At 40.8% G+C, this 17,805-nt stretch overlaps 1 protein-coding gene across 5 annotated transcripts in view; it reads right to left on the reverse strand.

Annotated features, from left to right (window-relative positions):
• The window catches only part of Poteml1 (POTE ankyrin domain family member M like 1), a 116,111-nt gene that overhangs the window by 26,983 nt on the left and 71,323 nt on the right, over window positions 1–17,805 (reverse strand). For 3 of the 5 annotated variants that reach the window (XR_015639753.1, XM_087589419.1, XM_087589417.1), the window contains exon 2: window positions 1,302–1,464. The exons of the other annotated variants lie outside the window; for them this stretch is intronic. Coding sequence is in view for 2 of the 3 variants with exons in the window: in XM_087589417.1 (XP_087445543.1) it covers window positions 1,302–1,464 (163 nt within the window). In the remaining variant the exon portion in view is untranslated. The remainder of the gene's footprint in view (window positions 1–1,301; window positions 1,465–17,805) is intronic. 5 annotated transcript variants of the gene reach the window in all.

Raw genomic sequence — 17,805 nt, forward strand, 5'->3', positions numbered from 1 at the left:
GTAAATAAAGCACACCATGGACTTGTTTGAGTGAAGTCTCCAGAACAGAGGGACGATGGGCTGGAACCCACAGGGAGGCCTGCTTGTCTGAGCTCAGGCCTTAAACCCCATGGTGGTACAACATAATTAGCAGTCGACATTGTCTCTGACCACCACACCCTAAGCTCCACACGTGTGGGGCACAGGAAGTGAGATGAGGACAATCTCTGTCCTTCACATGTGTATCGATGTAAAAACAACAGTAGAGAAGGTGATTACATGGGAGCATGGTCACAGTTCCAGTTCTAAATGTCTTTGATCCATTAGCGAACCTGTCATATTGATCTTATTGATATTTTTGCACTAAAGTTGACAATTTACCTTATGATAAATTTTCTAGTGTTGTATGTTCAGAATAAGGCCCTATATATTAAGAAAATCTTGCCTGGAGAGATGGCTCAGAGGTTAAGAGCACAGACTGCTCTTCCAGAGGTCGTGAGTTGAATTCCTAGCAACCACACGGTGGCTCACAACCATCTGTAATGGGATCTGGTGTGTCTGAAGACAGCTACAGTGTACTCGTATAAATAAAATGTTAAAAAAAGAAAGAAAGAAAGAAAGAAAGAAAGAAAGAAAGAAAGAAAGAAAGAAAGAAAGAAAGAAAGGGAGAAAGGGAGAAAGGGAGAAAGGGAGAAAGGAAGAAAGAAAATATAGAATTAGGGGGAGTGGGGAGTGGAAATGAGAGAGGCAGGAAAGGGTATAACACTGAAATGTAAATGCATAAGATATCGAATAAAAAGAAAAGCAGAAAAGAACAACAACAAAAAAAAATAAAATCGAGATGGGGGTCTTGGCAATAACAGCTCTAGTTTCATTTAGTAGAGAACACAGTTTTGATTGTTAGGACCCATATCACAGATCACAACTGTCTATAGCTGCAGTTCCAGGGGATCCTGCACCAGGTTCTATCACAATGGTACACAGAAAATACACAGAGGCAAAACAACGGTATTTATGTGTGTGAGTGTGTGTGTCTTTTTGTATGTTTACAAAATGTAAGGGTTAACATAAGAATAAAATTATGTAGTTTCATTAAGGCCTAGGAGCTGCTGTTCCACAGTGTGGAGGTCTCATACGACTAAGAGCATTTAGCAGGTATAAAACCCAGGGGTCCCCAGTGAAAATGAGCCTATGTATGACCATTCTCCACCCTCAGGATGTAGCCTAGAAGTTGATTTTTTTTCTTCCTGCTTAGCCCTGAATGACCTAACAGTTCCCACCAACCTGCTTTTACTGCTCTCATCAATTTCAGGCCCCATTACCTGCCCCGTCTATCATATTCATCCACATGATGTCTCCTGGAGTGGATCATATTCTCTGTTGTCACCAGGTCCCCAACACTTGCCGCTCGTTGTAATCGACCCACCGGGTCATACCCGATCCGATAGCGGTGAAATTGCCTTGATCTCTGATGACACAGGCAACCTAAACGACGACAGGAATGCCACAGACGTGTGTACCAGCGTCTCCTTCGGGGGAAGTTGAAGGTCATCGAGTCTTCATCCATTATTGAGCTAGGGCCGCCCAGGACCTTCTTTCCCTCTTCCCTCCCCGTTAACTGATCGCCACCTCCCAAATTCTACAATAATTCTCTGTATTAACAATCAATACTTGCCAACAAAATGTTGGCACGTCCTGCTAGTTCAGCAAATACTGAGCTATAAACTAGCAGCTCAGCTGTGCCGGCACCACCACAGTGATGCGCTCTGAGCACACAATGGAGCTGGCTTAAGGGCGGGACCCTATGATTATGACCTATGTATGCCCCCCTCAGACTCCAGTGGCAGGAGCCCAGCCCCCTCGGTACTTGTTCAAAGCACTGTCAATGTTGACGCTGAAGTAGATCTACTTACATGGCCTTCAAAGGGAATACTGAGGGCTGTTAGGGCAGCCATTGCAATCTGTAACCCTAAGACTGGCCTGATGGACCTAAATAATCATCCTGATTGAGCAAACCCAGACCCAAAACAACAAACATTTCATGTGTCTGCTGTTAAGGATGTTAGGTTTTAAGTATCTGATATGAGAACTACAATCTGGATAACCACACAGGATTCCTGACTATCTACTAGGGAACTAGGGGGCAGAAGAATATCTGCCCAGGAAGAGGAAGGAGTGTATAGTGTTGGGAAGAGATAAAAGCTAGAATAGGAGGGGTTAATGAGAGGGAACCGGGAGAAATAGGTAGAGGCAAAGGGTACACACTTCTACCTCCCTCGCATTTTTCAAGCCCCGTTACCCTCCTTTCATATTCATCAACATGATGTTGACTGGGGTTGATCACTCTCTCTAGTGTATCCTGGTCACCTGCTGGCTGCATGTTGGATGGGCACACAGATTCATACTTGATAAGGGAGAGGATCAGTTTCTTTTTCTTAACCAGGCACCCACAGCCCTGGCATGCAAGCCTAGGTAAAGTAGGAAATAAGGGGAGGGACAACAAATACTAAAGTCCCGTTGAAAAAATTAAATGGAAATCTGCTACTCTATTAGCTTCCTATATGTATGGAATACATTTGGAACCAAAAACTAACATGACACAAGGCTCAACCTAGACATCTTGTGCCACCAAGTTACAAATCCAGCAACAGGAATGGGTGGCAACCTGTTGAGTCATTACCCAAAGGGTCCTATAGAAAACCTTGACCATCACAAGCCAGTGCCAAGACTATTGGTTGCTCTATACAATCTGATGTTCAGGACTGATTTCTGAAGATAACATTTCTGTCATCACAGTGGGGGATAGGTTGAGCCGGGGTCTAACTAGACTCTTCACCATACTAACTAGGGTTCATAATACTGGAAGGTAACCTGTCTGCTACTGGAGGGCAAAGGTAATCCTCAACATCATTCAGCTACAAACCCTAAAACCTATAGTAACACCTACAAAGAAGCTCAAAGGCATCTTCAAATCTAATTATAGGTGATCTACAACCCTCTTATATCTTCACAGGCCCAGACATACATATAGTACACACACAGACATGTAGGCAAAACATTCATACATGTGAAAGAAGCATAACATTTCAATAATTGCTTTACAGGTATGTAATACACTTATGCACTAAGTTCATTCTTTCTGAGTATATGATCTAGGAGTGCTTTCTTAGTATGTCATTAAAATTATGCACCCATTACCCTATTGGTTTTAAAAACATTTTTATCTTTGAGAAGGAACCCTGTGGCCATTAGAAGTTACTCTTTATTCCTCCAGACTCTACCCCCTATCAACTTGTTAGGCACCAACTCACCCTATCCCTCTTTAATGACAGAAGTGTCATTTTAAGTAGTGGAACTTAAGATCAGGATGTGTAGAGCACCACTGCCTTTGCATAGACCATGATGTGCCCGGGTTTCATGAATACCTTTGGTCAATGAGTAAACAGGCTGTAATCCAAACTAACTTTTGCTTAGGTGTCACATTCTGCTGGGTGTTGTTGTTGTTGTTGTTGTTGTTGCTGCTGCTGCTTCTGATATTGTTTGATCCATTGATTAGTTTTGGTGTCAGGTTTTTTGAGGTTTTTGTTTGTTTTATTCCTTGGGTGATTAGTTTTCAAGAATATCTCTCTCTCTCTCTCTCTCTCTCTCTCTCTCTATCTCTCTCTATCTATCTATCTCAGTGTGTGTGTGTGTGTGTGTGTGTGTGTGTGTGTGTGTGTGTGTGTGTTTGAGTGTGTGTAGCTCTGGCTGTCCTGAATCTACCTCTGTAGACCAGGCTGGCCCCGAACTCGTGAAAATCTACTTGCCTCTGCCTCCTGAGTGCTGGGATAAAGTTCTATGCCCTCACCAACGAGGTCATTTTGCATATTTAACATAAATGAAGTCATCTAATATAGAAATATCACCTTTCTTGGTCATTAAATAATAGCTTCTTTTATCATAAGATAGTGTCAATGCCTCTGTCCATCTCTAGAGACTAGTCCATTGTATCAATATGATAAACTCTGTTTACCCGTTCATCATGCTGGACCATTTGGGGTTCTCTCTTTTGTCAGGGCACTTAGCAGGGCAATTATACATCAATCACAATAAAATGAGCTTCAGACTTGGACCCTCAGGACAATGTGATGGAGAAGATACCTCTACTGTGATTCACTTTTCCCAGATTATATCTATATTTTGTGGAGAGGTGGTTAAAATCAACCAGCATCCCAGCCTCCAAGGCTCCAGTGCTGCTGTTGAACAGAGAGTCAGAGAGGATGGAAGAGGAAATTTTGGGGAGGATTCCTGTAAAACTGGGTCTTCCGGATGGAACAAAATGCTAGGAGTCATGAATCAAATACAGGGGGCTTTGCTGAAACACCCCACAAAAGAATGGGGCATTCTAATTCCTTCAGGTATGGGAAGGAGCTCCTGAAGCCCCAGTTAATGAACACTTATGAGGAAGCAGCAGAAACGTTTTACCAAAAAAATTCAGAGAAGCCATCATTCAAATGTCTTTTCTCTGCCAACTTATTACACACACCTTGGTAATATGAGTAGTTTTAAAGAGTACCAGTTGAAGACTGGTTTTCACTTGAAAAATACACTAAAAACCTACTGATGTAATAAAGAGTACAAAAACTCGTGGCTTTCACTTAGAACATTTTAATGGGAAACTCTTAATTAAAAGGCAAACAGTTTAGGTCAACACTCATAGGATGAGTCACTAGGACTAGCAGCAGAGTCCTTGACAAGAGGGAGTACTACTTAGCAATGTCATGATAAACCCTCACAAATCAGAGGCCCGCTTCTCTCCTTGGACTGCTTTACTAACAGTGCTGGCTGGCTTTCTTTTACCACTTTACAGCGTATGCAGACCAGACTCCATAAATTGTCATGTCTGCAAACGCTGTCTGCTGTTCGTGACGTCACTTTATCTCTGAAAAAACTGAGCTTCACTAAGGATCACCTTGGACATGGATACATCTACTGTCATGGTATTGGCCTGCTGCCTGCCCAATGGCAAAGGAGGACAAATGAGCCACTTTCGGGACACTGCAGTCACAGAGACATGGATTCTCCTTGATCAAGGTTCCAATCTCCTGGATTGCGTCATCTGGTAAGTGCATGAGAAGTATTTGTTCTTCTCACACATAAAATCCTGTTCACACCCATTCAGAGCCTGCCCCACATGTGGCCCATACTTACACAGCCACCGAACTAGATAAGATGGATGAAGCAAAGAAGTGCAGGCTGACAGGAACCGAATGTAGATCTCTCCTGAGAGACACAGCCAGAATACAGCAAATACATAGGCGAATGCCAGCAGCAAACCACTGAACTGAGAACAGGACCCCCGTTGAAGGAATCAGAGAAAGGACTGGAAGAGCTTGAAGGGGCTCGAGACCCCATATGAACAATGCCAACCAACCAGAGCTTCCAGGGACTAAGACTATACATGGACTGACCCTGGGTTCCAACCTCATAGGTAGCAATGAATAGCCTAGTAAGAGCACCAGTGGAAGGGGAAGGCCTTGGTCCTGCTAAGACTGAATCCCCAGTGAACATGATTGTTGGGGGGAGGGCGGTAAGGGGGGGAGGATGGGGAGGGGAACACCCATAAAGAAGGGGAGGGGGAGGGATTAAGGGAATGTTGGCCCAGAAACTGGGAAGGGGAATAACAATCGAAATATAAATAAGAAATATTCAAGTTAATAAAGATGGGGAAAAATTAGAAGACAAAAAACAAGTAACTGTACGTGTAAATATAATAAACAATTTTAATGAAAAAAATCCTGTTCACCAAAATCAATGAGGGCACAGTGCACCCTTCAGGTGCAGACCTGACCTATTAGACTGAGAATAAATTTTAACAAACATCCATGCTCAGTGGAATCCAAACATCACATCTGTCCTCCCAAGTGGAGGATATTTATACTCATTAAATTGCAGATATTACTAAAATACCTAAATACTGAAGGGAAACCCAGGGTGGCTGGTGCCATTGTGCTGTCTTTAGGTGATGCTCCCACAGGTCCTCTGAATGCACGAAAGGGAAAGTACTGACCTCTACCTTCATCCACTCAGCAATTCCTTGTTTGAATCCTATTGACTTCTTAGTATTACTTCTCAGATTCCATGTTGTTTTTTCTTCTCTTTTACTAGGGACTTGGTATTATGTCTGTAAGTCACTCACTACAGTAATCTATCACCCCAATCTCTTAGAATCTCTACGTTTATTTGCTATAGAGATAATGAAGTCTTGAGGGAGAGATGTAAAGAAGTCATCCCATTTAAAATGGAGTTACCACCTTCTCTGTACACTTTCCAGGTTGGGGTCTCTGTGTTAGTGTCCATAGCCTACAAGAAGATGATGCTTTTCTAATGAGGGTTCCAAACACAGATCTATAGCTATGACAGTCATTTCATTGATACGGATAAGAGTACTGAGTTTTCCTCTTGGCTCAGGACATATCTACTCTTAGGGTTTTGGCTGCTTTAGCAGTTTCAGGCCTGGCTTCCATCACATAGAGTGTGTCTGAAATAGAATCAGGAAAGAGAATTATTTCCATAATATGTGTTCCACTACTGTACCAGAACATCTTACGAGCCAGTAACTGGTTTACTTTGCAGTATTTGTAGCTTTGGGATAACCATGTTTGCATTTCTGTTCTGAAATCATGCAGACTACTTTACGTATCATGAATGCTACTTGGTAGGTGTGAAGCTTAATAGATAAGGTTTTTCTTGTGTTTATAGAGTAAATATACTTATTTTTATAAGAATTATTAAGATTTTTATGAATGGTAGAGGCATCATTTTCAGTCAAATGATGATGATCATTGATTTATGCCATGTTTTAAATTTCAGGAGGTATGATTTATGAATGGGTGTTTAATTCTCTATGCTATAGGAGTAATGTTTAGGAAGTACCATTCTGCACAGTGAAGTCAAATATATTTCCTACTTTCTCCTCTGCCACATTTGTTGTGTGAAGTATTATGCAGATCCGTATGTATGTGATGTATGTGGCATTGACTTTTGTGCTTGGTCTGTGTAATGGACTAAGTTTCTGTCTTTTCCATGCAGCTATCTCTATGGATCAATATAATTTATTAAAGTGCTGTCAGTTCCACATATACTGTGGATATTCTCTTTCTCTTTTTTTCTCTTTGATTTTGTTTTCTTTATTTACTTACTTACTTATTTCTTCATTTATCTATTTATATAAACTTTGCTTCAAGGTCTGCTCCAAACCTTTATCTCCATATTTCCTGCTATAAGTATTTTTATTTCCCCTTCTTAGAAGTACTGATGCATACACATGTTTGTCATCCTTCTTCTTCAGCTTCATATGATCTGTGGATTGTATCTTGGGTAGTCTGAGCTTTGGGGCTAATATTCACTTATCAGTGAGTGCATACCAGGTATGTTGTTTTCTGATTGGGTTACCTCACTCAGGATGATATTTTCTGGTTCCATCCATTTGCCTATGAATTTCATGAAGTTTTTTAATAGCTGAGTAGTACTACATTGTATAAATGTACCACATTTTCTATATCCATTCCTTTGTTGATGGACATCTGGATTCTTTCCAGCTCCTGGCTATTAGAAATAAGGTTGCTATGGACTCATTGGAGTATATTTGTCTGACATATGTTGGAGCATATATTGGCTCTATGACCAGGAATTGTTATACCTGGGTCCTCAAGTGGTACTATGTCCAATTTTCTGAGGAAACTCCCAACTGATTTCCAAAGCAGTTCTATGAGCTTGTTATCCCACCAACAATGGAGGAGTGTTCCTCTTTCTCCACAACCTTGCCAGACCTGTCATTACCTGAGTTTTTGTTCTTAGCCACTCTGCGGGTTGTGAGGAAGAATCTCAGCATTGTTTTGATTTGCGTTCCCCTGATGACTAAGGTTGTTGAACATTTCTATAGGTACTTCTCATCTATTCAATATTCCTCAGCAGATTTCCCTGTTTAGCTCTGTATCCATTTCTTTAATAAGGTTATTTGGCTCTCTAGAGTCTAAGTTCTTGAGTTCTTAATACATATTGAATATTAGCCCTCTATCAGATGTCAGAGGGGTGAAGACCTTTTCCCAATCTCTTGGTTGCTGTTTTGTCCTAAAGACAGTATCCTTTGCCTTATAGAAGCTTTGAAATATTATGAGGTCCCATATGACAATTCTTGAGGATAGCCATTGGTGCTCTGATCAGGAATTTTCCCCAAACTCCATGTGTTCAAAGCTTTTCCTTACTTTTTCTTCTATTGGTTTGAGTATTCTGGTATTATGGGAGGTACTTGATCCATTTGGACTTGAGCTTTGTACACGGCAATAAGAATGGATCGATTTATCCCTTACAGAGGAAACACAAAAATCCCTGAAAGAATTACCAAAAAAACAAAACAAAACAACAACAACAACAAAAGAAAAAAACAAACAGGTGATCGAATTGAAAATGGAAATAGAAACCATAAAGAAAGCACAAAGGGAGACAACCATGAATATTGAAAACCTAAGGAAGAGACAAGGAGCCATAGATACAAGCATCACCAACATAGTGCAAGAGATAGAAGAGAAAATCTCAGGGGCAGAAGATACCATAGAAAACATCGACACAAATGTCAAAGATAATGTGAATCACAAAATGCTCCTAGCCCAAAACATCCAGGAAATCCAGGACACAATGAGAAAATCAAACCTAAGGATAATAGAAGAAAGTTAGGACTCCCAACTTAAAGGGCCAGTAAATATATTCAACAAAATTATAGAAGAAAATGTCCCTAAACTAAAGAAAGAGACACCCATAAACATACAAGAAGGCTACAGAACTCCAAATAGATTGAACCAGAAGAGAAATTCCTCCCGTCACATAATAGTTAAAACATCAAATGCACAAAACAAAGAAAGAATGTTAAAAGCAGTAAGGGAAAAAGGTCAAGTGACATAAAAGGGCAGACCTATGAGAATTATGACAGATTTTGCACCAGAGAATATGAAAGCCAGAAGATCCTGGAGAGATGTCATAGAGACCCTAAGAGAACACAAATGTCAGGCCAGGCAAAAAACATATATATAAATCTCGAAATTTTCAATTACTGTATCCAGCCCTACAAAGGATAATAGATAGAAAACTACAACACGAGGAGGGAAACTACACCATACAGAAAGCAAGAACGTAATCTCCTTGCAACAAAACCAAAAGAAGAGTCACACAAACATAATTTCACTTCTAACAACGAAAATAACAGGAACCTACAATTACTATTCCTTAATATCTCTCAACATCAATGGACTCAATTCACCAATGAAAAGACATAGACTAACATACTGGATCCATAAAGGAGATTCAGCATTTTGCTGCATACAGGAAACACACCTCAGAGACAAAGACAGTCACTACCTCAGAGTAAAAGGACCACAAATTTCCAAACAAATGATCTGAAGAAACAAGCAGGAGTAGCCACAGTAATATAGAATAAGATTGACTTTCAACCAAAAGTCATCAAAAAATGAGGAAGGACACTTCATACACATCAAAGGAAAAAATCCACCAAGATGAACTCTCAATCTTAAATATCTATGCTCCATATGCAAGGGCAAATACATTCACAAAAGAAACCTTACTAAAGCTCATAACACACATTGCACATCACACAATACTTGTAGGAGATTTCAACACCCCACTCTCATCAAATCATAGAAACAAAAAAAAAAAAAAACAGAGACATATTGAAGCTAACAGAAATTATGAACCAAATGGATTTAACAGGTATTTAAAGAACATTCCATCATAAAATAAAAGGATATGCCTTTTTCTCAGCACCTCATGGTAGCTTCTCCAAAACTGACCATATAATTGGTCACAAAACAGGCCTCAACAGATACAGGAACATAGAAATAATTTCACGTGTCCTTTTGGATCACCACATACTAAGGTTGGTCTTCAATAAAAAACAAAATAGTGACAGAACATTCACATATACGTGGAACTTGAACAACTCTATACTCAATGACAACTTGGTCAAGGAAGAAAGAAAGAAATTAAAGACTTCTTAGAATTTGATGGAAATGAAGATACAACACACCCAAACTTATGGGACACAATGAAAGCAGTGCTAAGGGGAAAACTCATAGCTCTCAGTGCCTGCAAAAAGAAACAGGAGAGAGTGTACTCAGCAGCTTTACAGCACACCTAAAAGATCTAGAACAAAAAGAAACAAATACACTCAGGAGGTGTATTTGTAGAAGACAGGAAATAATCAAACTCAGGGCTGAAATAACCCAAGTAGAAACAAAAATGACTACCCAAAGAATTTACAAAACCAAGAGCTGGTTCTTTCAACCAAGTAAAAACAAAAATGACTACACAAAGAATTAACAAAACCAATAGCTGGTTCTTTCACAAAATCAACAAGACAGATGAACTGTTAGCCAGACTAACCAGAGGGTACAGAGAGTGTATGTGAATGAACAAACTCGTAAATGAAAAGGGAGACATAACAAAAGAATCTGAGGAAATTTTAAAATATCATCAGGTCCCACTACAAAAACCTATAATCAAGAAAAACAGAAAATCTGGAGGAAATGATCATTTTTGAGACAAATACTAAGTACCAAAGTTAAATCAGGACCACATAAACCATCTAAACAACCCCATAACTCCTAAAGAAATAGAAGAAGTTATTAAGAGTTGCCCAACCAAAAAGAGCCCAGGACCAGATAAATTTAGTGCAGAATTCTATCAGACCTTCATAGAAGACCTCATAGCAATACTGTCCCAACTATTACCAAGAATAGAAACAGATGGAGCACTACCAAATTCCTTCTATGAAGCCACAATTACTCTTGTACAGAAACCACAAAAAGACCCCATGAAGAAAGAGAACTTCAGACCAATTTCCCTTTTGAATATCAACACAAAAATACTCAATAAAATTCTTACAAATGGAATCCAAGAACACATCAAAACGATCATCCATCATGATCAAATAGACTTCATCCCAGAGATGCAGGGGTGATTCAATGTACAGAAATCCAGCAACATAATCTACTATATGAACAAACTCAAAGATGAAAACCACATGATCATTTCATTAGATGCTGAGAAAGCATGTGACAAAATTCAATATCCCTTCATGATAAAAGTCCTGAAAAGATCAGGAATTCAAGACCCATACCTAAACATAGAAAAAGCAATAAACAGCCAACCAGTAGCTAACATCAAACTAAATGGAGAGAAATGTAAAGGAATCCCACTAAACTCAGGGATGAGACAAGGCTGCACACTCTCTCCCTACATGTTAAACATAGTACTCAAAGTCCTAGCCAGAGCAATCAGACAGCAAAAGGAGGTCAAAGAGATGCAAATTGGTATGGACAAAGTCAAAATATCACTATTTGATGGGCGGACATGCCCGGGAAGCCAAAGGAGACTACACTCTGCCCACATTTCTGAATCTAGAGGAAAACGCCTAGTGCCATCTTGGCCCCCAGTGCACAGCGACCCGAGAAAAGGCCCTTCTGGTTGCTGCCCTCAGAGAGAGCTGGAACGCAGCCCCAGAGGAGAGACTTCAGGCCTGAGACCAGAGGTAAGACCAACTTTTCTGTTCCAAGTGACCTGCCTGGAACAGCTGAAGACCAGTAGACAGGAAAGACTACACTCCTGAAAGCAGAATACTATGTTCCCATAACTAGCTAAAAGAAAACAGGAAAACAGGTCTACAGCACTGCTGACACACAGGTCTATAGGCCGGTCTAGCCACTGTCAGAAATAGCAGAAAAAGGTAACACCAGAGACAACCTGATGGCAAGAGGCAAGCACAGAAACCCAGGCAACAGAAACCAAGACTACATGGCATCATCGGGGCCCAATTCTCCCACCAAAGCAAAAACTGAATATCCAAACGCACCAGAAAAGCAAGATCTAGATTTTAAATCACATTTGTTCATGATGATGGAGGACTTCAAGAAAGACATAAAGAACTCCCTTAGAGAAGCAAAGGAAAACATAAACAAACAAGTAGAAGCCTATAGAAAGGAATCACAAAAATGCCTGAAAGAATTCCAAGAAAACACAATCAAACAGGTGAAGGAATTAAAAATGGAAATAGAAGCAGTAAAGATAGCACAAAGGGAGACAACCCTGGATATAGAAAACTTAATGAAGAGACAAGGAGCCGTAGATACAAGCATCAACAACAGAATGCAAGAGATAGAAGAGAGAACCTAATGAGGAGAAAATTTCATAGACATTATCGACACAACTGTTAAAGATAATGTAAAACAGAAAAAAATTACTGTCCTAAAACATACAGGAAATCCAGGACACAATGAGAAGATCAAAATTAAAGACAATAGGTATAGAATAAAGTGAAGACTCCCAGCTCAAAGGACCAGTAAATATCTTCAACAAAATCACAGAAGAAAACTTCCCTAACCTAAAGAAAGAGATGCCAATAAACATAGAAGAAGTCTACAGAGCTCCAAATAGATTGGACCAGAAAAGAAATTCCTCCCGTCACATAATAGTCAAAACACCAAATGCACAAAACAAAGAAAGAATACTAAAAGCAGTAAGGGACACAGGTCAAGTAACATATAAAGGTAGACATATCAGAATTACACCAGACTTCTCACCAGAGACTTTGAAAGCCAGAAGATCCTGGACAGATGTCATACAGTCCCTAAGAGAACACAAATGCCAGCCCAGGTTACTGTATCCAGCAAAACTCTCAGACCCGGTGAGAGAGAGACCCAACCGCCTGGTCAGGTGGGCACTCCGGAGGCTGCAGAGCGGAAGAGACCACCAACACTGCTCACCCCTGCCCACATCCCTGGCCCAAGAGGAAACTGTATAAGGCCTCTGGGCTCCCGTGGGGGAGGGCCCAGGAGCGGCAGGACACCTGCCTGAGACACCGCCGGAACCTGAAAGAAACAGACCGGATAAACAGTTCTCTGCACCCAAATCCCGTGGGAGGGAGAGCTAAACCTTCAGAGAGGCAGACAAGCCTGGGAAACCAGAAGAGACTGCTCCCTGCACACACATCTCGGACGCCAGAGGAAAAAGCCAAAGACCATCTGGAACCCTGGTGCACTGAAGCTCCCGGAAGGGGCGGCACAGGTCTTCCTGGTTGCTGCCGCTGCAGAGAGCCCCTGGGCAGCACCCCACGAGCGAACCTGAGCCTCGGGACCACAGGTAAGACCAAATTTTCTGCTGCAAGAAAGCTGCCTGGTGAGCTTGGGACACACGGAAGCAGAATTTCTCTAGGACCGGGCACGTTCTGTGTTTACCGGAAGTCCCACACCCGCGGATCCCGGCCCGCAGCAGCTCTCTGCTCCCAGACCCGGTGAGAGAGAGACCCAACCGCCTGGTCAGGTGGGCACTCCTGAGGCTGCAGAGCGGAAGAGACCACCAACACTGCTCACCCCTGCCCACATCCCTGGCCCAAGAGGAAACTGTATAAGGCCTCTGGGCTCCTGTGGGGGAGGGCCCAGGAGAGGCAGGACACCTGCCTGAGACACCGCCGGAACCTGAAAGAAACAGACCGGATAAACAGTTCTCTGCACCCAAATCCTGTGGGAGGGAGAGCTAAACCTTCAGAGAGGCAGACAAGCCTGGGAAACCAGAAGAGACTGCTCCCTGCACACACATCTCGGACGCCAGAGGAAAAAGCCAAAGACCATCTGGAACCCTGGTGCACTGAAGCTCCCGGAAGGGGCGGCACAGGTCTTCCTGGTTGCTGCCGCTGCAGAGAGCCCCTGGGCAGCACCCCACGAGCGAACTTGAGCCTCGGGACCACAGGTAAGACCAAATTTTCTGCTGCAAGAAAGCTGCCTGGTGAACTCAAGACACAGGCCCACAGGAACAGCTGAAGACCTGTAGAGAGGAAAAACTACACGCCCGAAAGCAGAACACTCTGTCCCCATAACTGACTGAAAGAGAGGAAAACAGGTCTACAGCACTCCTGACACACAGGCTTATAGGACAGTCTAGCCACTGTCAGAAATAGCAGAACAAAGTAACACTAGAGATAATCTGATGGCGAGAGGCAAGCGCAGGAACCCAAGCAACAGAAACCAAGACTACATGCCATCATCGGAGCCCAATTCTCCCACCAAAACAAACATGGAATATCCAAACACACCAGAAAAGCAAGATCTAGTTTCAAAATCATATTTGATCATGATGCTGGAGGACTTCAAGAAAGACATGAACACACTTAGGGAAACACAGGAAAACATTAATAAACAAGTAGAAGCCTACAGAGAGGAATCGCAAAAATCCCTGAAAGAATTCCAGGAAAACACAATCAAACAGTTGAAGGAATTAAAAATGGAAATAGAAGCAATCAAGAAAGAACACATAGAAACAACCCTGGATATAGAAAACCAAAAGAAGAGACAAGGAGCTGTAGATACAAGCTTCACCAACAGAATACAAGAGACGGAAGAGAGAATCTCAGGAGCAGAAAATTCCATAGAAATCATTGACTCAACTGTCAAAGATAATGTAAAGCGGAAAAAGCTACTTGTCCAAAACATACAGAAAATCCAGGACTCAATGAGAAGATCAAACCTAAGGATAATAGGTATAGAAGAGAGTGAAGACTCCCAGCTCAAAGGACCAGTAAATATCTTCAACAAAATCATAGAAGAAAACTTCCCTAACCTAAAAAAAGAGATACGCATAGACATATAAGAAGCCTACAGAACTCCAAATAGATTGGACCAGGAAAGAAACACGTCCCGTCACATAATTGTCAAAACACCAAACGCACAAAATAAAGAAAGAATATTAAAAGCAGTAACGGAAAAAGGTCAAGTAACATATAAAGGGAGACCTATCAGAATCACACCAGACTTCTCGCCAGAAACTATGAAGGCCAGAAGATCCTGGACTGATGTCATACAGACCCTAAGAGAACACAAATGCCAGCCCAGGTTACTGTACCAGCAAAACTCTCAATTAACATTGATGGAGAAACCAAGATATTCCATGACAAAACCAAATTTACACAATATCTTTCTACAAATCCAGCACTACAAAGGATAATAAATGGTAAAGCCCAACATAAGGAGGCAAGCTATACCCTAGAAGAAGCAAGAAACTAATCGTCTTGGCAACAAAACAAAGAGAATGAAAGCACACAAACATAACCTCACATCCAAATATGAATATAAAGGGAAACAATAATCACTATTCCTTAATATCTCTCAATATCAATGGCCTCAACTCCCCAATAAAAAGACATAGATTAACAAACTGGATATGCAACGAGGACCCTGCATTCTGCTGCCTACAGGAAACACACCTCAGAGACAAAGACAGACACTACCTCAGAGTGAAAGGCTGGAAAACAACTTTCCAAGCAAATGGTCAGAAGAAGCAAGCTGGAGTAGCCATTCTAATATCAAATAAAATCAATTTCCAACTAAAAGTCATCAAAAAAGATGAGGAAGGACACTTCATATTCATCAAAGGAAAAATCCACCAAGATGAACTCTCAATCCTAAATATCTATGCCCCAAATACAAGGGCACCTACATACGTAAAAGAAACCTTACTAAAGCTCAAAACACACATTGCACCTCACACAATAATAGTGGGAGATTTCAACACCCCACTCTCATCAATGGACAGATCATGGAAACAGAAATTAAACAGTGATGTCGACAGACTAAGAGAAGTCATGAGCCAAATGGACTTAACGGATATTTATAGAACATTCTATCCTAAAGCAAAAGGATATACCTTCTTCTCAGCTCCTCATGGTACTTTCTCCAAAATTGACCATATAATTGGTCAAAAAACGGGCCTCAACAGGTACAGAAAGATAGAAATAATCCCATGCGTGCTATTGGACCACCACGGCCTAAAACTGGTCTTCAATAACAATAAGGGAAGAATGCCCACATATACGTGGAAATTGAACAATGCTCTACTCAATGATAACCTGGTCAAGGAAGAAATAAAGAAAGAAATTAAAAACTTTTTTAGAATTTAATGAAAATGAAGGTACAACATACCCAAACTTATGGGACACAATGAAAGCTGTGCTAAGAGGAAAACTCATAGCGCTGAGTGCCTGCAGAAAGAAACAGGAAAGAGCATATGTCAGCAGCTTGACAGCACACCTAAAAGCTCTAGAAGAAAAAGAAGCAAATACACCCAGGAGGAGTAGAAGGCAGGAAATAATCAAACTCAGAGCTGAAATCAACCAAGTAGAAACAAAAAGGACCATAGAAAGAATCAACAGAACCAAAAGTTGGTTCTTTGAGAAAATCAACAAGATAGATAAACCCTTAGCCAGACTAACGAGAGGACACGGAGAGTGCGTCCAAATTAACAAAATCAGAAATGAAAAGGGAGACATAACTACAGATTCAGAGGAAATTCAAAAAATCATCAGATCTTACTATAAAAACCTATATTCAACAAAATTTGAAAATCTTCAGGAAATGGACAATTTCCTAGCAGATACCAGGTATCGAAGTTAAATCAGGAACAGATAAACCAGTTAAACAACCCCATAACTCCTAAGGAAATAGAAGCAGTCATTAAAGGTCTCCCAACAAAAAAGAGCCCAGGTCCAGACGGGTTTAGTGCAGAATTCTATCAAACCTTCATAGAAGACTCATACCAATATTATCCAAACTATTCCACAAAATTGAAACAGATGGAGCCCTACCGAATTCCTTCTACGAAGCCACAATTACTCTTATACCTAAACCACACAAAGACACAACAAAGAAAGAGAACTTCAGACCAATTTCCCTTATGAATATCGACGCAAAAATACTCAATAAAATTCTGGCAAACCGAATTCAAGAGCACATCAAAACAATCATCCACCATGATCAAGTAGGCTTCATCCCAGGCATGCAGGGATGGTTTAATATACGGAAAACCATCAACGTGATCCATTATATAAACAAACTGAAAGAACAGAACCACATGATCATTTCATTAGATGCTGAGAAAGCATTTGACAAAATTCAACACACCTTCATGATAAAAGTCCTGGAAAGAATAGGAATTCAAGGCCCATACCTAAACATAGTAAAAGCCATATACAGCAAACCAGTTGCTAACATTAAACTAAATGGAGAGAAACTTGAAGCAATCCCACTAAAATTAGGGACTAGACAAGGCTGCCCACTCTCTCCCTACTTATTCAATATAGTTCTTGAAGTTCTAGCCAGAGCAATCAGACAACAAATGAGATCAAAGGGATACAGATCGGAAAAGAAGAGGTCAAAATATCACTATTTGCAGATGACATGATAGTATATTTAAGTGATGCCAAAAGTTCCACCAGAGAACTACTAAAGCTGATAAACAACTTCAGCAAAGTGGCTGGGTATAAAATTAACTCAAATAAATCAGTTGCCTTCCTCTATACAAAAGAGAAACAAGCCGAGAAAGAAATTAGGGAAACGACACCCATCATAATAGACCCAAATAATATAAAGTACCTCAGTGTGACTTTAACCAAGCAAGTAAAAGATCTGTACAATAAGAACTTCAAGACACTGAGGAAAGAAATTGAAGAAGACCTCAGAAGATGGAAAGATCTCCCATGCTCATGGATTGGCAGGATTAATATAGTAAAAATGGCCATTTTACCAAAAGCGATCTACAGATTCAATGCAATCCCCATCAAAATACCAATCCAATTCTTCAAAGAGTTAGACTGAACAATTTGCAAATTCATCTGGAATAACAAAAAACCCAGGATAGCTAAAGCTATCCTCAACAATAAAAGGACTTCAGGGGGAATCACTATCCCTGAACTCAAGCAGTATTACAGAGCAATAGTGATAAAAACTGCAT

The sequence above is a fragment of the Rattus norvegicus genome, chromosome 16 (genome assembly GCF_021556685.1).
Source record: "Rattus norvegicus strain SHRSP/BbbUtx chromosome 16, alternate assembly SHRSP_T2T, whole genome shotgun sequence".
Taxonomy (NCBI): domain Eukaryota; kingdom Metazoa; phylum Chordata; class Mammalia; order Rodentia; family Muridae; genus Rattus; species Rattus norvegicus.